This window comes from Nannospalax galili, unplaced genomic scaffold, assembly GCF_000622305.1.
Source record: "Nannospalax galili isolate Female #2095 unplaced genomic scaffold, S.galili_v1.0 scaffold691, whole genome shotgun sequence".
NCBI classification, from domain to species: Eukaryota; Metazoa; Chordata; class Mammalia; order Rodentia; family Spalacidae; genus Nannospalax; species Nannospalax galili.
Genome location: NW_008330362.1, coordinates 1,021,191 through 1,039,938, shown reverse-complemented (window position 1 = coordinate 1,039,938; position 18,748 = coordinate 1,021,191). Strand labels below are relative to the sequence as shown.

The 18,748-nt window shown below is 37.3% G+C and overlaps 1 protein-coding gene and 1 non-coding gene across 2 annotated transcripts in view; both read left to right on the top strand.

Annotated features, from left to right (window-relative positions):
• Kpna4 (karyopherin subunit alpha 4) overlaps positions 1-17,256 on the top strand; it is a 59,648-nt gene extending 42,392 nt beyond the window's left edge. Inside the window, exons 12-17 of the mRNA XM_008847316.3 lie at positions 4,031-4,159; positions 5,524-5,628; positions 9,632-9,703; positions 10,469-10,631; positions 13,550-13,644; positions 15,260-17,256. Of these exons, the coding sequence (XP_008845538.1) occupies positions 4,031-4,159; positions 5,524-5,628; positions 9,632-9,703; positions 10,469-10,631; positions 13,550-13,644; positions 15,260-15,358 (663 nt within the window). The 3' untranslated portion in view covers positions 15,359-17,256. The remainder of the gene's footprint in view (positions 1-4,030; positions 4,160-5,523; positions 5,629-9,631; positions 9,704-10,468; positions 10,632-13,549; positions 13,645-15,259) is intronic.
• On the top strand, positions 4,378-4,708 carry LOC115072756. Its single transcript, XR_003851771.1, has one exon.
• Positions 17,257-18,748: the final 1,492 nt, after the last annotated feature.

The window sequence follows — 18,748 nt, the reverse complement described above, 5'->3', positions numbered from 1 at the left end:
TAAGAGCACTGACTGTTCTTGCAGAGGATCCAGGTACAGTTCCTGTACCCACATGGCTAACTGTCCATAACTCCAGTTCTGGGGTATCCCACATACCTTTCTGGCCTGCAGGAATTGCACACCCGTGGCACACTTAAATACATATGCAGGCAAAATGCTTATACATGTAAAAGTAAATATTTGTGATTCAAAGTATCTATATGTTTATTATTAAATTTGTGTCTCTCTTTATATTCCATGTGAGCATGGTCTATTTTCACAGGTGTGCACACAGGCCAGAGGAGGACATTGGGTATCAAGCTCAGTCTCCCTGTTCCCTAGAGACAGGGTCTCTCATGGACATGTGGCTATGCCTGACTTTTTACATGAGTTCTGGGGATTTGAGTTCAGCTCCTCAAGCTTGTCTAGCAATAGGTCTCACCTGCTGATCCATCATACTGGCCCCAAATTTACGGCACTTAAGTCATGATATAGGCTTTTGGTTTATATCTTATTTTTACTTCAAGCTGGACATGGTAGTGCCACACACTTGTAATTCCAGCACTTTCAAGGTAGACGTAGTGGGAAGATCAAGATTCAAGACCAGCAACTGCTCTGTAACAGGTTTGAGGCAAACTCAGCACTCAAGAGGCAGGGACGGGGGCAGGGGCGGGTGGATCTCTGAGATCGAGGCCAGGTGTGGCTATAGGGAGACTATCTTAAAAAAGACAGGGGAAAAAATCCAAGTGCTTAATTTTAAATAATTAATTTTAATGCTGGGCTTAGCGTTTTAGCCAGTCCTCTGAGACAGTGTTTTGGTGTTTTGGTTTTTTTTTTCATTTTATTATTTTAATTTATGTGTATGAGTGTATTTCCTGCATGTGTGTGAGTGCACCTGTGTTGTACAGTGCCCCTGAAGGTCAGAAGAGGACTTCCAATTCTTTTGGGACTGGAGTTAACAGACAATTAGCTGCTATGTGGGTATTAGGAATTGAACCCAAGTCCTCTGCAAGAATGGCCAATGCTCTTAACTGGTGAGCCATCTCTATCCCAGAAAGTTAATGTTTTATGCTTTATCAGATAACTAAGATTTTCTTTTCTTAAGCTTTTCAACTTTCATGCCATAATTCTTAAAAATAAATTATTATGATTAGTCCCCATGTAGGTCTAATCTATATCCCTACTTCTCCTAAAATTATTTAGGCAGAAATATAATCCATGATACCCTATCATTTCGTCCTGACTGCTGGGATTATCATAGGCATGAGCTATACCCATTGGTTTATCTTCATTTACAGTTTTATTCCCTGCCCCTCCATTTACATTGATTTCCCGTGTGAACATTTGCGCTCATACATTCTCATTCTTGTGCAGCAAGCTGGGTAAACTGGGCCACTACAAACTTCATTGAAAAAAGTTAAAGCCTACATAAATGGAAAGATGTCCCATGTTTATGAATCGACAGTTGACTGTTTAAGAGAAGCAGTACTTTCCAAATTGACAGATATAGTGTAATTCCTGTTAAAATCAAAGATGCTTTTTTCTTTTTGGTCTTTGAGACAAGGTCTCCCTGTAACCCCAGCTGGCCTAGAACTCCCTATGTAGACCAAGCCAGCCTGAATCTCACAGAGATCCACTTGCCTCTGCCTCTTGAGTGTTGGGATTAAAGGTTATACCACCATGCCCTGACCAAAGATGCTTTTTTTAAATTTCAAAAAGGTCTTTTTATATATTTTTTTTAAAAAATTTTAATGTATATTAGTGCACTGTCTGCATGTGTTTAGGTGTATTCCTGTTGTGTAATGCCTGCAGAGGGCAGACAAGAGTGTCAGATCCCTTGGAACTGAGGTCACATGCAGTTGTTAGCCGCCATGTGGGTGCTGGGAATCGAACCCACATCCTCCGTAAGAGCAGCCAGTACTCTTAACCACTAAGCCATCTCTCTCCAACCTGGAAATAGAGGGTCTTATAATTAAAATGTGGGGACTGGAGACATGGCTCAGTAGTTAAGAGCACTGGCTGCTCTTGCAGAGAATCTGGGTTCAGTTCCCAGGACCCACATTGGGGTTAACAACCATCTGTTACTCCAGTTCCTGGGGATTTGATGTTTTCTTCTGACTTCCTCAGGCATTGCATGACATAGGCGCACTTACTTACATAGGCACTCTTGCAGGCAATACATTCATACACATAAAATAATGAAATATGGGGCTGGAGAAATGGCTCAGCGGTTAAGAACACTGGTTGTTCTTGCAGAAGACCCACGTGGCAGCTAACAACTGTCTGTAACTGCGGTTCCAGGGGATCCAATGTCCTTTTCTGTTCTCTGTGGGCATTGCACGACATGGGTGCACTTACCTACATGCCGACAATACACTCATACACGTAAAATAAAAATAATAGCCGGGCGTGGTGGCGCACGCCTTTGATCCCAGCACTAAGGAGGCAGAGGCAGGCGGATCTCTATGAGTTCAAGGCCAGCCTGGTCTACATAGTGAGTTCCAGGACAGCTGGGGCTACAGGGAGACCCTGTCTCCAAAAATGAAATAAATACTCATTTCAGTAGAATGGAAGAGTATCTTTACAAATCTATACCCAAAATCTATGAAGAATTCTTACACAATTAAAAAATAGACAGTAGGTAAAAGATTTGCTGTTTTTCAGGGATGATGTACAAATGGTCAATAAGTACCTGAAAATTTGCTCAAAAGCATTAATCATCAGGAAATGTGGATCAAAGCTAAAGAAGATCATTGACATGCAAAATGATTATATTTAAATGACAATAATAATATGGGCAGAGGTGAAGAGAAAGTAGTCTTTACACCATTTATGGCATGGTAAAGTGGTGGGCCTCCATTGGAGTCTGATATCTCACAAAGTTAAATAGAGTTACAGTGTGATCTAGCAGTTCTTCTGTTTGCATATAATCAAGAGAACTGAAAACACATTTCCATACAAAAACTTGAATACAAACATCTATAGCAGAATTTTTCATGATAGCTAAAAAGTGAGACTAGTGTCTGTCACCTAACCACACAATTGGAACATCATTTGTCTTTGAAAAGGAATGAGTACTGATAAGTGCTTATAACATGAACTTGCTTCTGTGTATATGAAATTTGAAAGTATACACATTCATAGACATAGTGATGCTGGTTGCCAGAAACCTGAGTTTAAAGACAATGGTGTTGACAGCTAGCTAATGAATATACATAGTCTTTTAGGGATAGTGAAAAGGTTTATAATTTGATAATGATATTGGTTGTACAATTTTGAATATATAGTACTGAATGATTTACTCTGAAAGAATACGTTGTATGAGTTGTACCTCAACTTTCTTTTAAATAGCTGGATCATTTGTGTTTAGGAGAAATTAGTGAGTGAAAAAAATTAATAGAAAATAAAAAGTATTATTTTCTTTTTTAAGAAATATTTTATTTATAAAAAAATTTATTTTTATTTTTTATGCGTATGAGTGTATTACCTGCCTGTGTGTAAGTGCCCCTGTGTCCTGCAGTACCCACAGAGATTGGAAGGTGTCAGATCCCCTGGAACTGGAGTTAGGGAATTGAACCCAGGTCCTCTGCAAGAGCAGTCAATGCTCTTAACTGCTGAGCCTTTTCTCCAGCCCCAGTATTATTTCTTTAAAATGATGTAAGCTGCGCTGGGCGTGGTGGTGCACACCTTTAATCTCAGCACTCGGGAGGCACAGGCAGGCAGATCTCTGTGAGTTTAAGGACAGCCTGGTCTACATAGTGAGCTCCAGGACAGCTGGGGCTACAGGGAGACCCTGTCTCAAAAAAGACAATAATAATAATTATTATTATTATTATAATTTAAGCTGCATAAAGTCTGGAGTATATATCTTTCATATTTCCATCATTGCTCTTAGGTAAGTACCTAATGCAAAGTAGGCATTCAAAAAGGTTAGGTTAGTCATAATGAAGCAATTGTATGAAAGAATGAGTTTGTTTCTCAAAAGTTGTCTGGTATCTTTTAATAAGAGTACTTCACATTAAACAACATCACTTTAAATCTTCTATTTCAGACTGCTGCACTGCGAGCTGTAGGCAACATTGTGACTGGAACTGATGAGCAAACACAAGTAGTTTTAAACTGTGATGCTCTTTCACATTTCCCAGCACTCCTCACACATCCCAAAGAAAAAATTAATAAAGTAAGTGTTTGAAAATGTTAATAAAATGACAGGTTTTGTTTGTAGTATTAGGGTCCCAGGAATATCTATGATTTTGACTATTAACATAAGCTATCAGAGAAGTATCTCTTTATAACATGGTCATAGGGTGCTGGGTTCAAACCCAGTCTCCAGCATGCTCAGCACATGCTCTACCATTAATCTGCACCATCATCAACAAACCACTTTTTTGGCTCTCTTGGAAATGATGAAATAGAGATACATGGGTGTTGAATGTTGCATGACTGAAAATTTGTAATATGTAATTTTCCTGGTTTAAAGTTTTATTGATACTTAGTAGTGTATAGTGTGAGTGTGTGTGTACTTGTGTGTGTGCATGTGGTGGCTATGGAAAGGGGGCACTGAATGGTGATGCTGATATTGGAGTGCATCTGAGGCTGTTGTAAAAATAACTTGGGTTGTTGATTACAACATTGCCGATGATTATAACCCAAGAACAGCTCACCTTACTAGCCCAGCACCCTAAAATCTCTAACAGGCTCATTAAATGTGTCCTGTGATCTGATCCAAAAGAGCTTAGTGATGCTAACTAGTGTTAATTAGAAACTTTAAAATGTTTCCCATAGTAAATTGGTAAGCTTAAGTTTGGTTGATTCTAATAGTGTCCTCCATAAGAGGGTAAATTTTTTTCTTGTTTCTTGCTAACGCTGTTTTTGTGATACAATTATTATCTTTGAAACTTGTGAGAAAGTTGTGACCACTATATTCTAACAAAAGCACAGCATCTTTGTTAAGAGCAACACTAAAAGATCATTAAAGTGGACCAATAAAGCAAGCCAACATATAGTTCCACTTTTAGCTCTTGAGAGAGGTGGTACAGTTGATGACTGTTATAAAGATACTAAAAGAATCCACTTTCATTTTTGATGTCTTCATTGTCATACTAATTGAGATTTATCTGCTTTGGTTAGATTGTTAATCAAGGTTAACTAGAGAATAAAGCACATTATATGACAAAAAGGTGTTGAATCTCATTTATAATAGTTTATAATTTATATTTGTATTACAGCTCACCACTTCCTGGGTATGGTTCAACAAAGCTTCTTTTGTGCAATACTGTTCACAGTGTTGTCTGTAAAGATTCTTTAGAATCTTTAATATGTAAACTATTTCTAGACATAAAATGCGGTTTTTCATTTTTATAAAAATTATAGAATGAAGTTTTTTTAAAAGAAAATATGGAAAAGAGAATTGGTTAAGATTTCTAAGATTTTTATTATAGAACTCAATAATAAGATTATTTACATACTAGTGAATGCTTTTTCTTAGTTTTAGACATAAGTTTTATTTTTAGTGAGAAATATTGAAAGAATATTGTTCTGTAGGAAGCAGTGTGGTTTCTCTCCAACATCACCGCTGGAAATCAGCAGCAGGTTCAGGCAGTAATTGATGCCAGTCTTGTACCAATGATAATACACCTTTTGGATAAGGTAAGAAAATCATCTTATATGTGTTTCAGTAAGACAGTATTATGTGATGTGTACTTCTGTTTAATGAGACCCTATACAGTGTCATGAACACTATAGTAAAATATGATTGATACTAAAACTTCTGAATCCCACAATATTAATTTTTATTTATTTTTGGTTTTGTGTATGCATGTTATGTTTGTAAATGCATCCATGCCATACAGTGCCCACAGAGGACAGAAGAGGGTGTCAGGTTGCCTAGACCTAGAGTTCAGGCAGTTTTTAGCTGCCAAGTAGATGCTGAGATTTGACCCTGGGTCCTCTGCAAGAGCAACCAGAGCTCTTGAGCTGTCATCTCTCCAAACCCACCTTTTCTTAGTTTCTTAAGAAACTTCATTTCTGTCAGAGTTGGCACTGCTAAGCATCTCTCCAGCCCCTCCCACAATGTTATAATCAATTACAAATCCCATATTCTGAGCATTTTGTAAATATTCATTTAATATGACAAGCCTACAAGATTAGAGTTATCCTTGTTTGATGGATGAAACTTGTATAAGCTAATTACTCAAATCAAGTAGCTGGTGAGAGTGCTATGAATATCATTTCTCACACTCATAGTAGAGTTTGGGGAACAGACAATTTGCAATGACCATCATAGAATGAGAATTTTTTTCTCATCACTTAACTGTGATTAAAAAGCAGATAGAGTCCTGTGTCTTATGTTTCTCAGTGTTTGCTATAAACTTGCATATCAAGCTGAGTATTAGAGGCAAGTGTATTCAGTACACTACTACTTCCTAATGACTCCTAGCAGAAGACCTTACACTCTCTTAATGGTATGGTGGATTAAGAGTGATCTCAAGGTTATAGGAATGACTTTTTATAAATGGAAGTAATCTGGACTAATTAATGACTTAACCCCAGCAAAACCATGTACTCTTGTGTTTTATGACGTGGGCACCCGATTCTTGGGAACCTCAATTTGGTTCTTCACCCAAAAAAATAGTGAATGTGGGTGTGCTTGAGAATTAACATATCAAAGTGCTGAAAGCAAGTGCACCCACCTCCAGTGAACACAGTGGAGATTGGGAATGGCAGGTAACCTTGGGTGAGTGAGATATTCTAGAACTAGGGATGAAAAAACAGGATGGTCTGTTAAGAGTACAATGGAACCAAGCTTTATTTGCCAAATTGAAGCTGAAGAAACAATTTTGAATAAAATTATGAGTGGGGCCAGACTCCGGAAACACAGTTCCAGAGACAGGGTTCCAGCAGGACAGTTCCATCAGCACATTTCCAGGAGACAGACAGTTTTAAGAAATACCTAGGTGACTTAGAGGGCCCTCCGAGTCCAGGTGATTGTAATATTGGTGCAGTAACACCACACTGGGTCATGATTATAAAGTTCTTTCCTAGTCTTTAACTAATGGTTTTTAGATAGTCAATGATCAATGCTTGGATTCCTTATTTATTAGGAGTAGCTAATTCTAACTTTCTAATTCTCCCATTCTTTGTGTACTAGCTGCAGTTTTTCAGTTGAGAGCTTTTCTTTATTAGCTATTATTTACTTCAAAATAGAGTTCAGATAGTTTCCTATAAGATATATGCTTGATTCCTCTTCTTAGCATTCGTTTTTAGAAGTCATATTTTGACATTGTCCCTTAGCAGTCTTTAAAAGAAATGAGAGTGGATTTTTGTTTGATCAAGAAATTGTGGGCTGGAGAGATGGCTCAGCAGTAAAGAGCACTGGCTTCTCTTACAAAAGAGTCCCAGGTTCAGTTCCCAGCAGCACATGGTGGCTCACAACATCCATAACTCCAGTTTCAGGGGATCCACAGCCATTGTATATACAAGCACATTTACATACATGCAGGTAAAACACTCCTACATATAAAATTTTTTAAAAAAGAAACTGAGTTTTTAATATATATTTTGCAGTTTAAATCCATTTCAGTTGTAGTTCTTTTGATACTCAAGTTATCCTTCCCTGACCAATGGAATTTCTATTTTTAATATTTCATGTGTATGAGTATATTGCCTGCATGAATATGAGTGCACTCAATGTCGTGCAATGCTGCGGAGGTCAGAAGAGGGCTTCGGATTCCCCTGGAACTAGAGTTAAGGACGGTTCGTAGCTGCCGTGTGGGTGCTGGGAATCAAACCTGGGTCCTCCACAAGAGCAGTCAGTGCTCTTAACCGCTGAGCCATCTCTCCAGTCCCCCAGTGGAATTTCTTAATTTTGGTACCTGTCATTTTATATCACCCAGTAATTTTTTTAGACTATCCTACTTTTTGGATATAATAATTCTCTGGCTTATCTTAATTTGTTTTTTTTTTTTTTAACCAGCCCTGGAAATAGCTTTCATGGGGTATCTTTATCCGCCCCCCCCCCCAGGTTTTGGGGGGTTTGTTTGTTATTATTTTTATTTTATGTGTATGCGTGTATTGCCTGCATGTAAGTACATGCACCCGTATCGTTCAGTGTTCATGGAGGACAGAAGATGCTGTCATATCCCCTGGAACTGGAGTTACGGAGACTTGTTAGCTGCCATGTGGGTGCTGGGATTTGAACCCAGGTTTTCTGCAAGAACAGTCAATGTTCTTAACCACTGAGCCATCTCTCCAGCCCCTTTTTGGTCTTTTTGAGACAGGGTCGCCCTGTAGCCCCACCTGGCCTGGAATTTGCTATGTAGACCACCACACTGGCCTCAGACTCAAAAAGATTCCTCTGCCTCCCAAGTGCTGAAATTAAAGGTGTGGGCTACCATGCCCGGCTTTAATCCCTTTTTGTAAAGAATGGTGTTTACATATCAGTGTTCGGTATAAAGATGATCATTGTTGGGGCTGGAGAGATGACTCAGTGGTTAAGGGCACTGACTGCTCTTGCAGAGGACCCGGGTTCGATTCCAGCACCCACATGGCAGCTACAAACCGTCCTTACCTCCAGTTCCAGGGGAATCCAAAGCCCACTTCTGACCTCCGCGGCATTGCACAACATGGGTACACTCACATACATCCAGGCAATACACACATACATATAAAATAAAAATAATAAAATAAATTTTTAAAATGATGATCATTGTTGCCAGGTTGCCGTTGATTCTAAGGGCTGAGTCAACAAAATAAGTCACATGTATTTTTGTAGAAGGAGTTTATGAACATAAGGATTCTTTTTTTAAAATACTTATTTGCATTTTATGTATGCATGTATTGTCTGTGTGTAGGTAAGTGCACCCATGTTGTGCAGTGTCCTCAGGTCAGAAGAGAGCATTGGATTCCCCTGGGGGGAATCACCTCCCCCCTGGGGGGGATACAAGTGGGTATGCATGAATGTGTCTACCTATATGTGTATGGAGGCCAGAGATCAGTGGTCTTCCCCAGTCACTCTCCACTGTAGTTTGGGGGGAGTTGTTTTGTTTTACTTTTCATCTTTTTGAGATAGGGTCTCCCTGTAGCCCCAGCTGACCTGGAACTTGCTATGTAGACCAGGCTGGCCTTGAACTCACAAAGATCTGCCTGCTTCTGCCTCCTGAGTGCTGGGATTAAAGGCATGTGCCACAACACCCGACCTATGTTTTTTCTTAATGTAGCATTTTTCCAGGTTGCTAGACTTGACTTCTAATGGCTGGTTGTTTAACTTAGTAGACTTATTGTATTGATTGTGCCCCTATTAACAATGTTTGTTGATTTGCTTTTTGGCTATTATATGATGCTCTTCCATATGTTAGAAATGTATAATATTACCCCATAAATTTTTTTGCTGATAAATTCTCAAAAGTGAGATTACTAAGTTTGGCTGTATGTACATTTGAAAATTATTTTTGAATTTGTATTTTTGTAATGTCTTTTATTTATTCTCATATTATGGAACAGTAATGTGAAGTCAAGTTTTTTTCTGGAAAAATTCATAGAAAGTAATTTTCATTTGTTCAGGATAGATTGGTTGTAGTTCAAGACTTACCAGTAAGTAAAAATTACAATTTACCCTGTCTTGTTTTTGTTTTGTTTTGTTTTGTTTTTTAAGGGGGATTTTGGCACCCAGAAAGAAGCTGCTTGGGCCATAAGTAACTTAACAATTAGTGGAAGGAAAGACCAAGTAAGTTGAATTTTTAATTATTTTGAAAACTGGTAAAATAACAGCACAGATAATTATACATTTAGATTTCAGTAAGTCACTATTTAAAATAATAGCAAATTATATTTTCTAGATTGTTTTTGTTTTGGTGCCTGTGTGCGTATGCTAAAGATTGACCCCAGACCCTCATATGCTCAGTGTGTAGTCTACCAAGGAGATTCGCCCCCAACCCCTGCTCTGTGAATTTTTTACATAAAAGCATCTCCTTGACTTTCTTCAGTCATCTTATAGAAGTTTCTCTAGTCAGGCGTGGTAGTGTATACCTTTAATCCTAGCACATGTGCAGCTACCAGCCATCCTGAATGCCAGTTCCTGGGGACCCGACACTCTCCTCTGTCCTCTATGGACACTGCACAACCAAGGTGCACTTACACACATGCAGCCATAATACTCCTACACATAAAATGAAAATAAATAAACAAAAATTTAAAAAGAAAAGAAAATATTGAGAATTTTTAACTCATAATTTCTTAAAAGGAAAAAGGACCTTGAGGAAAAAAGTTGTTTAATATGAAGTTGAGTCATTCTTCATTTTCATTTCAGGTATACCCCCCCCTAAATTTTAGAAAAATAAACTTGCTACATTAAAAAGAAGTTTGACTAGAAATGTAATCTAGTATGAAAGAGATGAGTTCATGTTTTCATAATCAAAATTTGGAAGTCAACATTATTCTAGACAGTTAATTGGCATATATTTTATTATTTCATGGTATCCTTACTCTTCAGGTGGCCTACCTTATCCAACAAAATGTTATCCCACCTTTCTGCAACTTGCTGACTGTAAAAGATGCACAAGTTGTGCAAGTAGTACTTGATGGACTAAGTAATATATTAAAAATGGCTGAAGATGAGGCGGAAACCATAGCCAATCTTATAGAAGAATGTGGTGGTAAGTTTATAAAATATTATTCTACATTTTAATGTTCTTTTTGTAACTACCTTCATTTTCTGACTAATGCAGCTCTTCTGTATTTTTCTGTCTTAGATAATGAAGTGACAGACTAAAGTAAATACTGTATCCTATATATACAGAATTGTTCAGCCTCTTGTATATCGTTAGGTAACTGAATTGCTGCCATATATTAAATGGCCACTGTGCTAAGGTATTGAGAAAACAGTGGTAAACAAAACACAGTCCTTGCCCTCAAAGCATGTAGTTTAGTCTTAAAGATAAATATGAACTGATTTAATGTGCTAATTACCCTAATAGAAATGTACAACAAAATGAGATACCTAATCCATCCTGGAAGAAGCAGGAAGTGACACCTGAGCTGGATTTTGAAAGATGAATAAGGATTAATAAAGTAAAAAGGGATGAAAGGTGTTCCAGGCAGAGATAACAACATGAGCAAAGTCTGAGGTGAGAAATAGCATTCAGCAAATTATAAGTAGTTCAGTATTGCTGAATCAAAAGTACGGGAAACTGCCAAGGGTTGAAGGTGGAGAAGCAGCCTGTGACCAGACCCTGGGAAATCCTGAGCTTTGTCACATAGTACATCCTTTTTTTTTTTTTTTTAAGTATTTTTGAGACAGGGTCTCCCTGTAGCCCCAGCTGGCCTGGAACTCACTATGTAGAACAGGTTGGCCTGGAACTCACAGAGCTCTACCTGCCTCTCTCTGCCTCCCAAGTGCAGGGATTAATGGCATGCGCCCCCACAGCAGGCTATACATAGCACATCCTTTATTCCGTAGGGGCGTAATTACCAATTCTACCTGTGGACCAGAGCTACCTAGAATGTGAACAGCACACACTTATGGCTATGGAACAAAATGTGAATGTCAGCCTGGATAAGCATGAAATCAGTGTCTGACTGAAGCTGAAAAATGAATCAAAGCAGGAGAACCCTATCAGCTAAGTGGGGGGGTCCAGAGACTTAAATTTATGCAGTAAAAAGTGGACATTATAGAACTGGGATATATATAGCTCACTGTGGAATGCTTACTAGCATGCTTAAGGCCCTAGGTTCAGTTCCCCCAAAATATAATGAACAAGAGAAAACAAACAGGCAGTGTGTCCTATTTTACTATGGGAAAAGAAATGGGTATAGTTAAAATTATGAAAGTGATCAGTAGAACAATAAGAAATAGTGTGGATATCAAATTAGGAACAGGAAATGGTAATAGTGTTAGAAAACTAAGTAAAGCTGTAATGGGCATATAGTTAATTTTTTATCATGTGATTTTTCTTTTTTTTTTTTTGCCATGGAAGCCTATCTTAGTTAATAAAATAATTTTATATATTAAAATAAAAGAAAATTCCTTTTTTTTCTTTTTTCTTTGTTTGGTCTTTTGAGACAGGGTCTCTCTGTAGCCCCAGCTCACCTGGCCTGTGCAGACCTAGGCAGGCTCACCTAGCCTCTGCCTCCCAAGTTACTGGGATTAAAGATGTGTGCCACCACGCCCAGTAAATGAAAGAAATACTTGAGTTTTGCCTACCTTATTGGTGGTAAGACCCAAGAGTCTGTATTTTTATAAACTGCAGTGGATTCTGTCATAAAGAATATCAGGCTGTTGGTGCACTTTAACTGAAGTGGGTATGTTCAGCTGGATGTCTGGAAAATGGGTCCTTTGCAGATAGAAGTCAGGGAAACCACTTAGTAAAGCATATAGTGGGTAGGCTACAATAAATGAAGGCAGTAATAGTATAAATAAAGAGAAGACAGGATTCTAGAAGTAATTGAGGTGTTTGAGATTTGATTGAGGGAAAAGGAAACAGGCTTTCTCAGATTTCAAACTACTGTTGATTATGAAGTAAGAAATGCAGGATGAACAGTTGAGGAAGGCCAGTCAGTAGAAACAAATTGTGTTTCAGGTAGTTTGAATTTTAGTGATCTATAAAGTGTCCTTGTGGAACTAGGCAAGCATTATGAATTTTGTCCTTATGAAGCTCTGCAAACAAATGAAGATGATACAAATTGTAAGTCTTTAGCCTGTGTGTAGTAGCAAAAGTTTCTAATGGAAAAAACAACAAAAGGAAAAATAGTAGAGTGACATGAGCCCAAGGTAATTTCTTCTACCTAATGAGCAGTGAAATAACACTTTATGTGGGACAGCTTCTCTTCATTTCAGCAATCTAAATTACTACTTCTGCACAGCAGACAAGATCTAATTTACATGTCATCAAGCTTATTATATATATTGTTTTTAATGTTCCTGACTGTGATTTAATAAACTTATGTTAACAAAGAAATTTCTCATTTCCCCTGAAATACTATGGTTGACTTAATCATTTACAGTGTACTTAACAGATATAAAGATTGTATTTATGGCCAGTATCATCAGTTTCTTCTTTTTCATGCATGTTAATTGGAAGAATTTGGGAGATGCTAGAAAGAAGATTATGTTTATTTTATTTTATTTATTTATTTTTGTCTTTTTGAGACAGGATCTCCCTGTAGCCCCAGCTGTCCTGGAACTCACTATGTAGACCAGGGTGGCCTTGAACTCACAAAGATCCGCCTGCCTTTGCCTCCCAAGTGCTCGGATTAAAGGCGTGCGCCACCACGCCTAGCTATGCTTATTTATTTTTAATAAGCAATTAATTTTACCTCTTTTTTCAGTATTTGTCTTATAACTGAATATTGGATCTATAATATACTTAACAGATGTCCCATTATTAACTTATACATTACATGCCGTTACTCAGATTGTTAGTCTTAAAACAAATGTGCTATATTAAATCTTGTTATATTTAATATTCACCTATAGACTTGATCCCTTAAACTACAATACAAAAATTGGATTATGTGTTTCAATGTTACTGTCACTTGTCACTGCCATTGTTTCACTTCATAAATTTTCTTGCAGGACTGGAGAAAATTGAACAACTTCAGAATCATGAAAATGAAGACATCTACAAATTGGCCTATGAGATCATTGATCAGTTCTTCTCTTCAGATGATGTACTTAATACTTTCATAGTTTTTAGTTTTATATGTTAAATCTGGATGAAAGAGTATGGTAAACTAGGATATATACATGTATATTTTTTTTCCAATAGAATTAAAATAGGTGAAAAGTGACAGTAGTGTCACTTTCTTTGGAAATAAATATTTCCCTATTTTATAATCCATTTAGGCATATTAGCATATTGGCTCTAATAGCAAAGACCCCGTCTTCCACTATGTGAGTCCCAGCTCTATTTCCGCTTGATTTCTTTCTAGTTCTTGTACTTTCAAATTGGTAATAACATGTTTATAAATAAAACAAAAAACAGTGAGGCCAGGCATAATGGCATATAACTATAATCCTACCACTTGAGAGGCTAAGGCAGACAGATCAGAAGTTCAAGGCCATCCTTGGCTACATAATGTATTCAGGGCCATTCTGAGCTAAGACCTTGTCTCAAAAAAACAGAAAGAGCTTGAAAAGAAAGCAAACAAACAAAAAAGGATAACAGTGATGCTACTATATCTTGTAAAACCTTTATGATTTTAAATTTATATTTGAAAATGTCATTTTGGTTGGTGATTAAAAGCAAATAAGATAAAGACAAGATGAAAAGTAAATTGACAAAAGTGAAAGATATACTACAGTGTATAGAATGTTGTACAAAAATATCTTAAGTCAGATTGTCACCATATAATAGTTGAAATTGAAGAATTATTTGTTTGGTTTGGTTTTGTTTAAAAAATGCTTTGGGGGCTAGAGAGATGGTTCAGTGGTTAAGAGCACTGACTGCTCTTGCAGAGGACCCACATGGTGGCCTCAAACCATCCTTCACTCCAGTTCCAAGGGAATCCAAAGCCCTCTTCTGACTTCCAAGGCATTCCATGACATGGGTACACTCACATACATGCAGGCAATACGCTCATACACATAAAATAAAAATACTAAATAAAATACTTTTTTTTTTTTTGAAAAAAAAAAAAAAAAGGCTTTGTCATAGGTGGGTGTGATGCCGTGTGCCTTTACTCCCCACACTCAGGAGGCAGAGGCAGGTAGATAGATCTCTGTGAGTTTGAGGCCAGCCTGATCTCCATAGTGAATCCAGGCTAGCTGTGACTACAGGGAGACCCTTTGCCAAAAACCAAAAAGAGCTTTGTTATATAGTCAGGCTGACTTTGAACTTACCATATATCTCAAGTTGGCCTTAAACTCTACAACAATGATCCTGCCTCAGCTTTCCAGGTGCTCAGATTACAAGGCATGAACCACCACAGTCAATATGAATTATTTTTTCCACTTTTCAAGAAGTAAGTTTCATAGTACATTTGCACGTTATCAAAAAAAGGTCCTAGTGTTTACCCTCTCAGTGGGAATCTGGGGTGTTTCTTGTTTATTGTGTTGCTTCCTTTTCAGTAAAATTTCTATTATGTGTATTCTTGTTTTTTCCTGAAAACCTTTTTGCATGTTTCAGCTCGCTAAAGGATGGCAGAACATTGTTGGCACTTACCACTTAGATCTCATCTATATTTTTAGGGAGTGATGGAAATCTTACTATGATTCAGTTTTGTGTATACCTTATAGCTAGTTGCATTCTTTTTATTTACTTTTTTTTTTTCTCTTTTCCCTTAGATTGATGAGGATCCTAGCCTTGTTCCAGAAGCAATTCAAGGTGGAACATTTGGTTTCAACTCATCTGCCAATGTACCAACAGAAGGGTTCCAGTTTTAGAAAGATGTTGTGGAAGTTAGGTACAATGCAGCACTGAGATATATATATATACATATATATATGTATATATATGTATATATATACATATATATATATATAAAGGTTTGATCCATCAAGCTTGGCTCATGGGATCTGCTGCTGCATTAAATCGGGAGAGAAAATGTGAAGATTTCATTTGGAATCACAGAAAATGCCCAAATGAGGTCAAGGTGGCGAGTGGGTGCGAGTGAGAATGAGTGGCAAAATGTAATGAAAACTTTACATGAATGCTTATTAGGTTGTTCAAAGTAAAAAGGGCTATAGGTCACAGATCTTCAGTGCCTGAGAAGGAACATTGACTTACTCTGTATCAATGAGGGGAAAGTGAAATATTGTCATCTTCAAGCCTTGTAAGCATAAAAGAGAATGCCCATAAAAGTCAAAGAAGTGAGCCCAGGCCTTGCTGTGAAGCAGTGTATGAATGGACAGTGTTGAATGAATGTCTGGCTCAGTGATGAGAGAGCCAGGTTCATCTTTCAAATCTAGGGCTCTTCACTCATGAAGCAGACTCCTAGTCCTGGAGTGACTGTGTACGAGAGTGTGGTTGTGGTGCTGTATGTGGACGCATGCAAGCTTGAGTCGCCTTCAGGGGGCTGATAACAAACCCAGTAGATCATCACAGTGAGATCACAAGTGTTAATGTACACTGGACATGAAAACAAAGACCGGTTTAGCAGCAGACATTGGTTTACTCTGCAGCCTGTGTTTTCTATTCTCCCTCCCCACTCCTTTTTTTTTTTTTTAATTTAGTTTTTATTTACCTAGTATGGCTTTTTTAGTTGCTTCTCAAGTCAGAAAACTTCAGGAAGGTTTCCCTGTGCATTTGCACCAGATGAGTGTTTGATGCTATGAAAAGCTTTCCATATCATCAAAACTAATTTGTGTAGATTTTTTGCATGAAGAAAAAAATCATAAATTTCCCTCAAAATAGACTGTGTAGCAGTACACAAGTTGCCATAATAGTATAAAACAGTAAAATGTGCTTTAAAAGCCATTCTTTTCATTTTCAGAGATAACATAATGATCTTTGCATGAAGTAAATCTACAGCATAGTTCATTTTTAGATTTTGTTGAGTCTTGTAAAGAAGAAGAAAAAAGTTTCAGTTGTGATAGAATACCGTGCTGTGTTTAAATGTTACTTGTTTTCAAACTTTGTTTTCTATGAAAATGATATGGAAACTTCTAAAATGGAATTTGGTGCATATGTACTGCTGAATAAAGACCGATGAAGAGGTTTGAGTAGATGTACAAATCAAGTAATGGTTTGAACACCTTTAATAATATGCCTAATCTGTTCAATTGTTTTAGAATCTTTTTATCTTAGATGTAGGCAGCCATGAACAATCTATTTTGAGCCACTTTAGGGAGAAAACTTTGTATTTTTAAAACTTGCATAAAAGTTATGCAAGTGGTTTTTATAAATTGGAATAATACCTCAGTTTTGAGGTTATGCACACTAAATTAAATGTGACATAAATTAATTTGTACAAAAGAACTCTTTATAAGGTGGCTCATTGTAGGAAATCCTGTGCCTTCCCCTTTGAGCACAAGTGTTGCATGAACAACAGTTTGCTATAAGAAACATACCAGATTAGCCACCATTAGCATCTATATCTACTTTGTGTTTAAAATCAACTGGTAATTCTGAAACACTGTAGAATGGATAAAAATTATTTTGTGATCATAACTCTTTGTTGAACTAGAGTATTTTTGCAGCATTCCTTGTCATCAGAAACATGGTTAAAGTTTAAAACTAGAAGCAGCAGAAAACTAGCTTGTATAATTTATCCAAGTAGAATACAGGCTAGGCTGTCTTGGGGAAATAAACATTAAAACTTAAAGCAATGTTTTACATGGGGTGCGTGTGGTGTGTATGGATTTCTTTTCTGTTAAATGATTATAGAGTATACCTCAGTGGCCTCCTATTAGCATCTTGTCTGCCATAAGCTTTTTTTCTTAGAACCAACATAATAAGGAGCTTCATAAACTGTAATTTCAGGATAGACATTATTTGAGCCCTCTGAATTTGTTCACCTGACACCATCTACACATGCACTTTCTCCCTGTTCACACCAAGATTTTGGCGTCCAGCTGAATAGACTAAGAAACTTGAGCTCTTTTTAAAATGCCGACATAACTTAAATGTAGCTCCAAATGATCGATTATACACAGACATGCTTTTTATAGAAAACTTGAATTGCTGGAATGGTGAACATTAAGAATACCTTGTATAAATCTTGTTTTTTAGTAAACAGTCTGGTTCAGAGTAATCCAGTGAGCTTGTAATGGGCCACTTACATAGAGTAGTTATGATGTATAAAATAATGTGGAGGGTAGCCAGACATGGTGACACATGCCTGTAATCCCAGCTCTTGGGAGGCTGAGGCAGGAGGATCACCATGTTCAGGTACAGATGGCCTCTGTCTTGAGACCCCTGCTTCAGAATAAAACGTGGGAGTGATACTGACATCTCTAAGTACAAGGGCTAACTGAAGGTCTAAATCCTTGTTTCCAGCTGTGATCTTGGTGGGACATTGATGGGCTGTTATTTATCTGAAATTTGTTCAGTATATTTCATCATAGTCACCTAATTTAAACACAATTAAAAAAAAAAAAATTCTCCTTAGCCGGGTGTGGTGGCACACGCCTTTAATCCCAGCACTCAGGAGGCAGAGGCAGGCGGATCTCTTGAGTTCAAGGCCAGCCTGGTCTACATAGTGACTCCAGGACAGCTGGAGCTACAGGGAGACCCTGCGTCAAAAAGAGAAAAAAAAAAAATTAATTCTGCAGTGGTCTAGGAAATTGATTTATTGTAAACACAAACCATTAAATCTAAAAAGAGAATGATGGTGTAATAAGTCTAATAAGCTAAAATATTCTTGCTTTTGATGTCTTAAGCTTCCTTTTTTGAATACCAAGCCCCTCTCTAGTGCTACAAAAAATAAGAATGTTATATCAAGATGTGTGAGAAGCCCCAGTCTAAAGTATGTCTTTAAAGCCATTTTTCTTTACAATTTTGAAAGGCATCAGTAGTTGTGTGTTATGGTAGAATTGGTACTTTCCATATTGCTTTGAGCTAAACCTAGAGCATTTCTGGAGTTGAAATTTTCTACTCATCATTAAAATGAATCTGGAAGAGTTTAGATGGACTTAACTGCATTTCATAGGTTGGAGGTGCTTTTGGGGTTTCTGTTTTTTTTGTGTTGTTGTTGTTTTTAAGATAGTACTGCATTATGAAATGACTGGGTTTATTGTAACATCATGTAACTTATGGAACACTCTCCCATCTCCTCCGTAAAAATTAGAAATTGGGCCAAGTTGTTTTTTGGGGATTTGGGGTTTTTTTTTTTT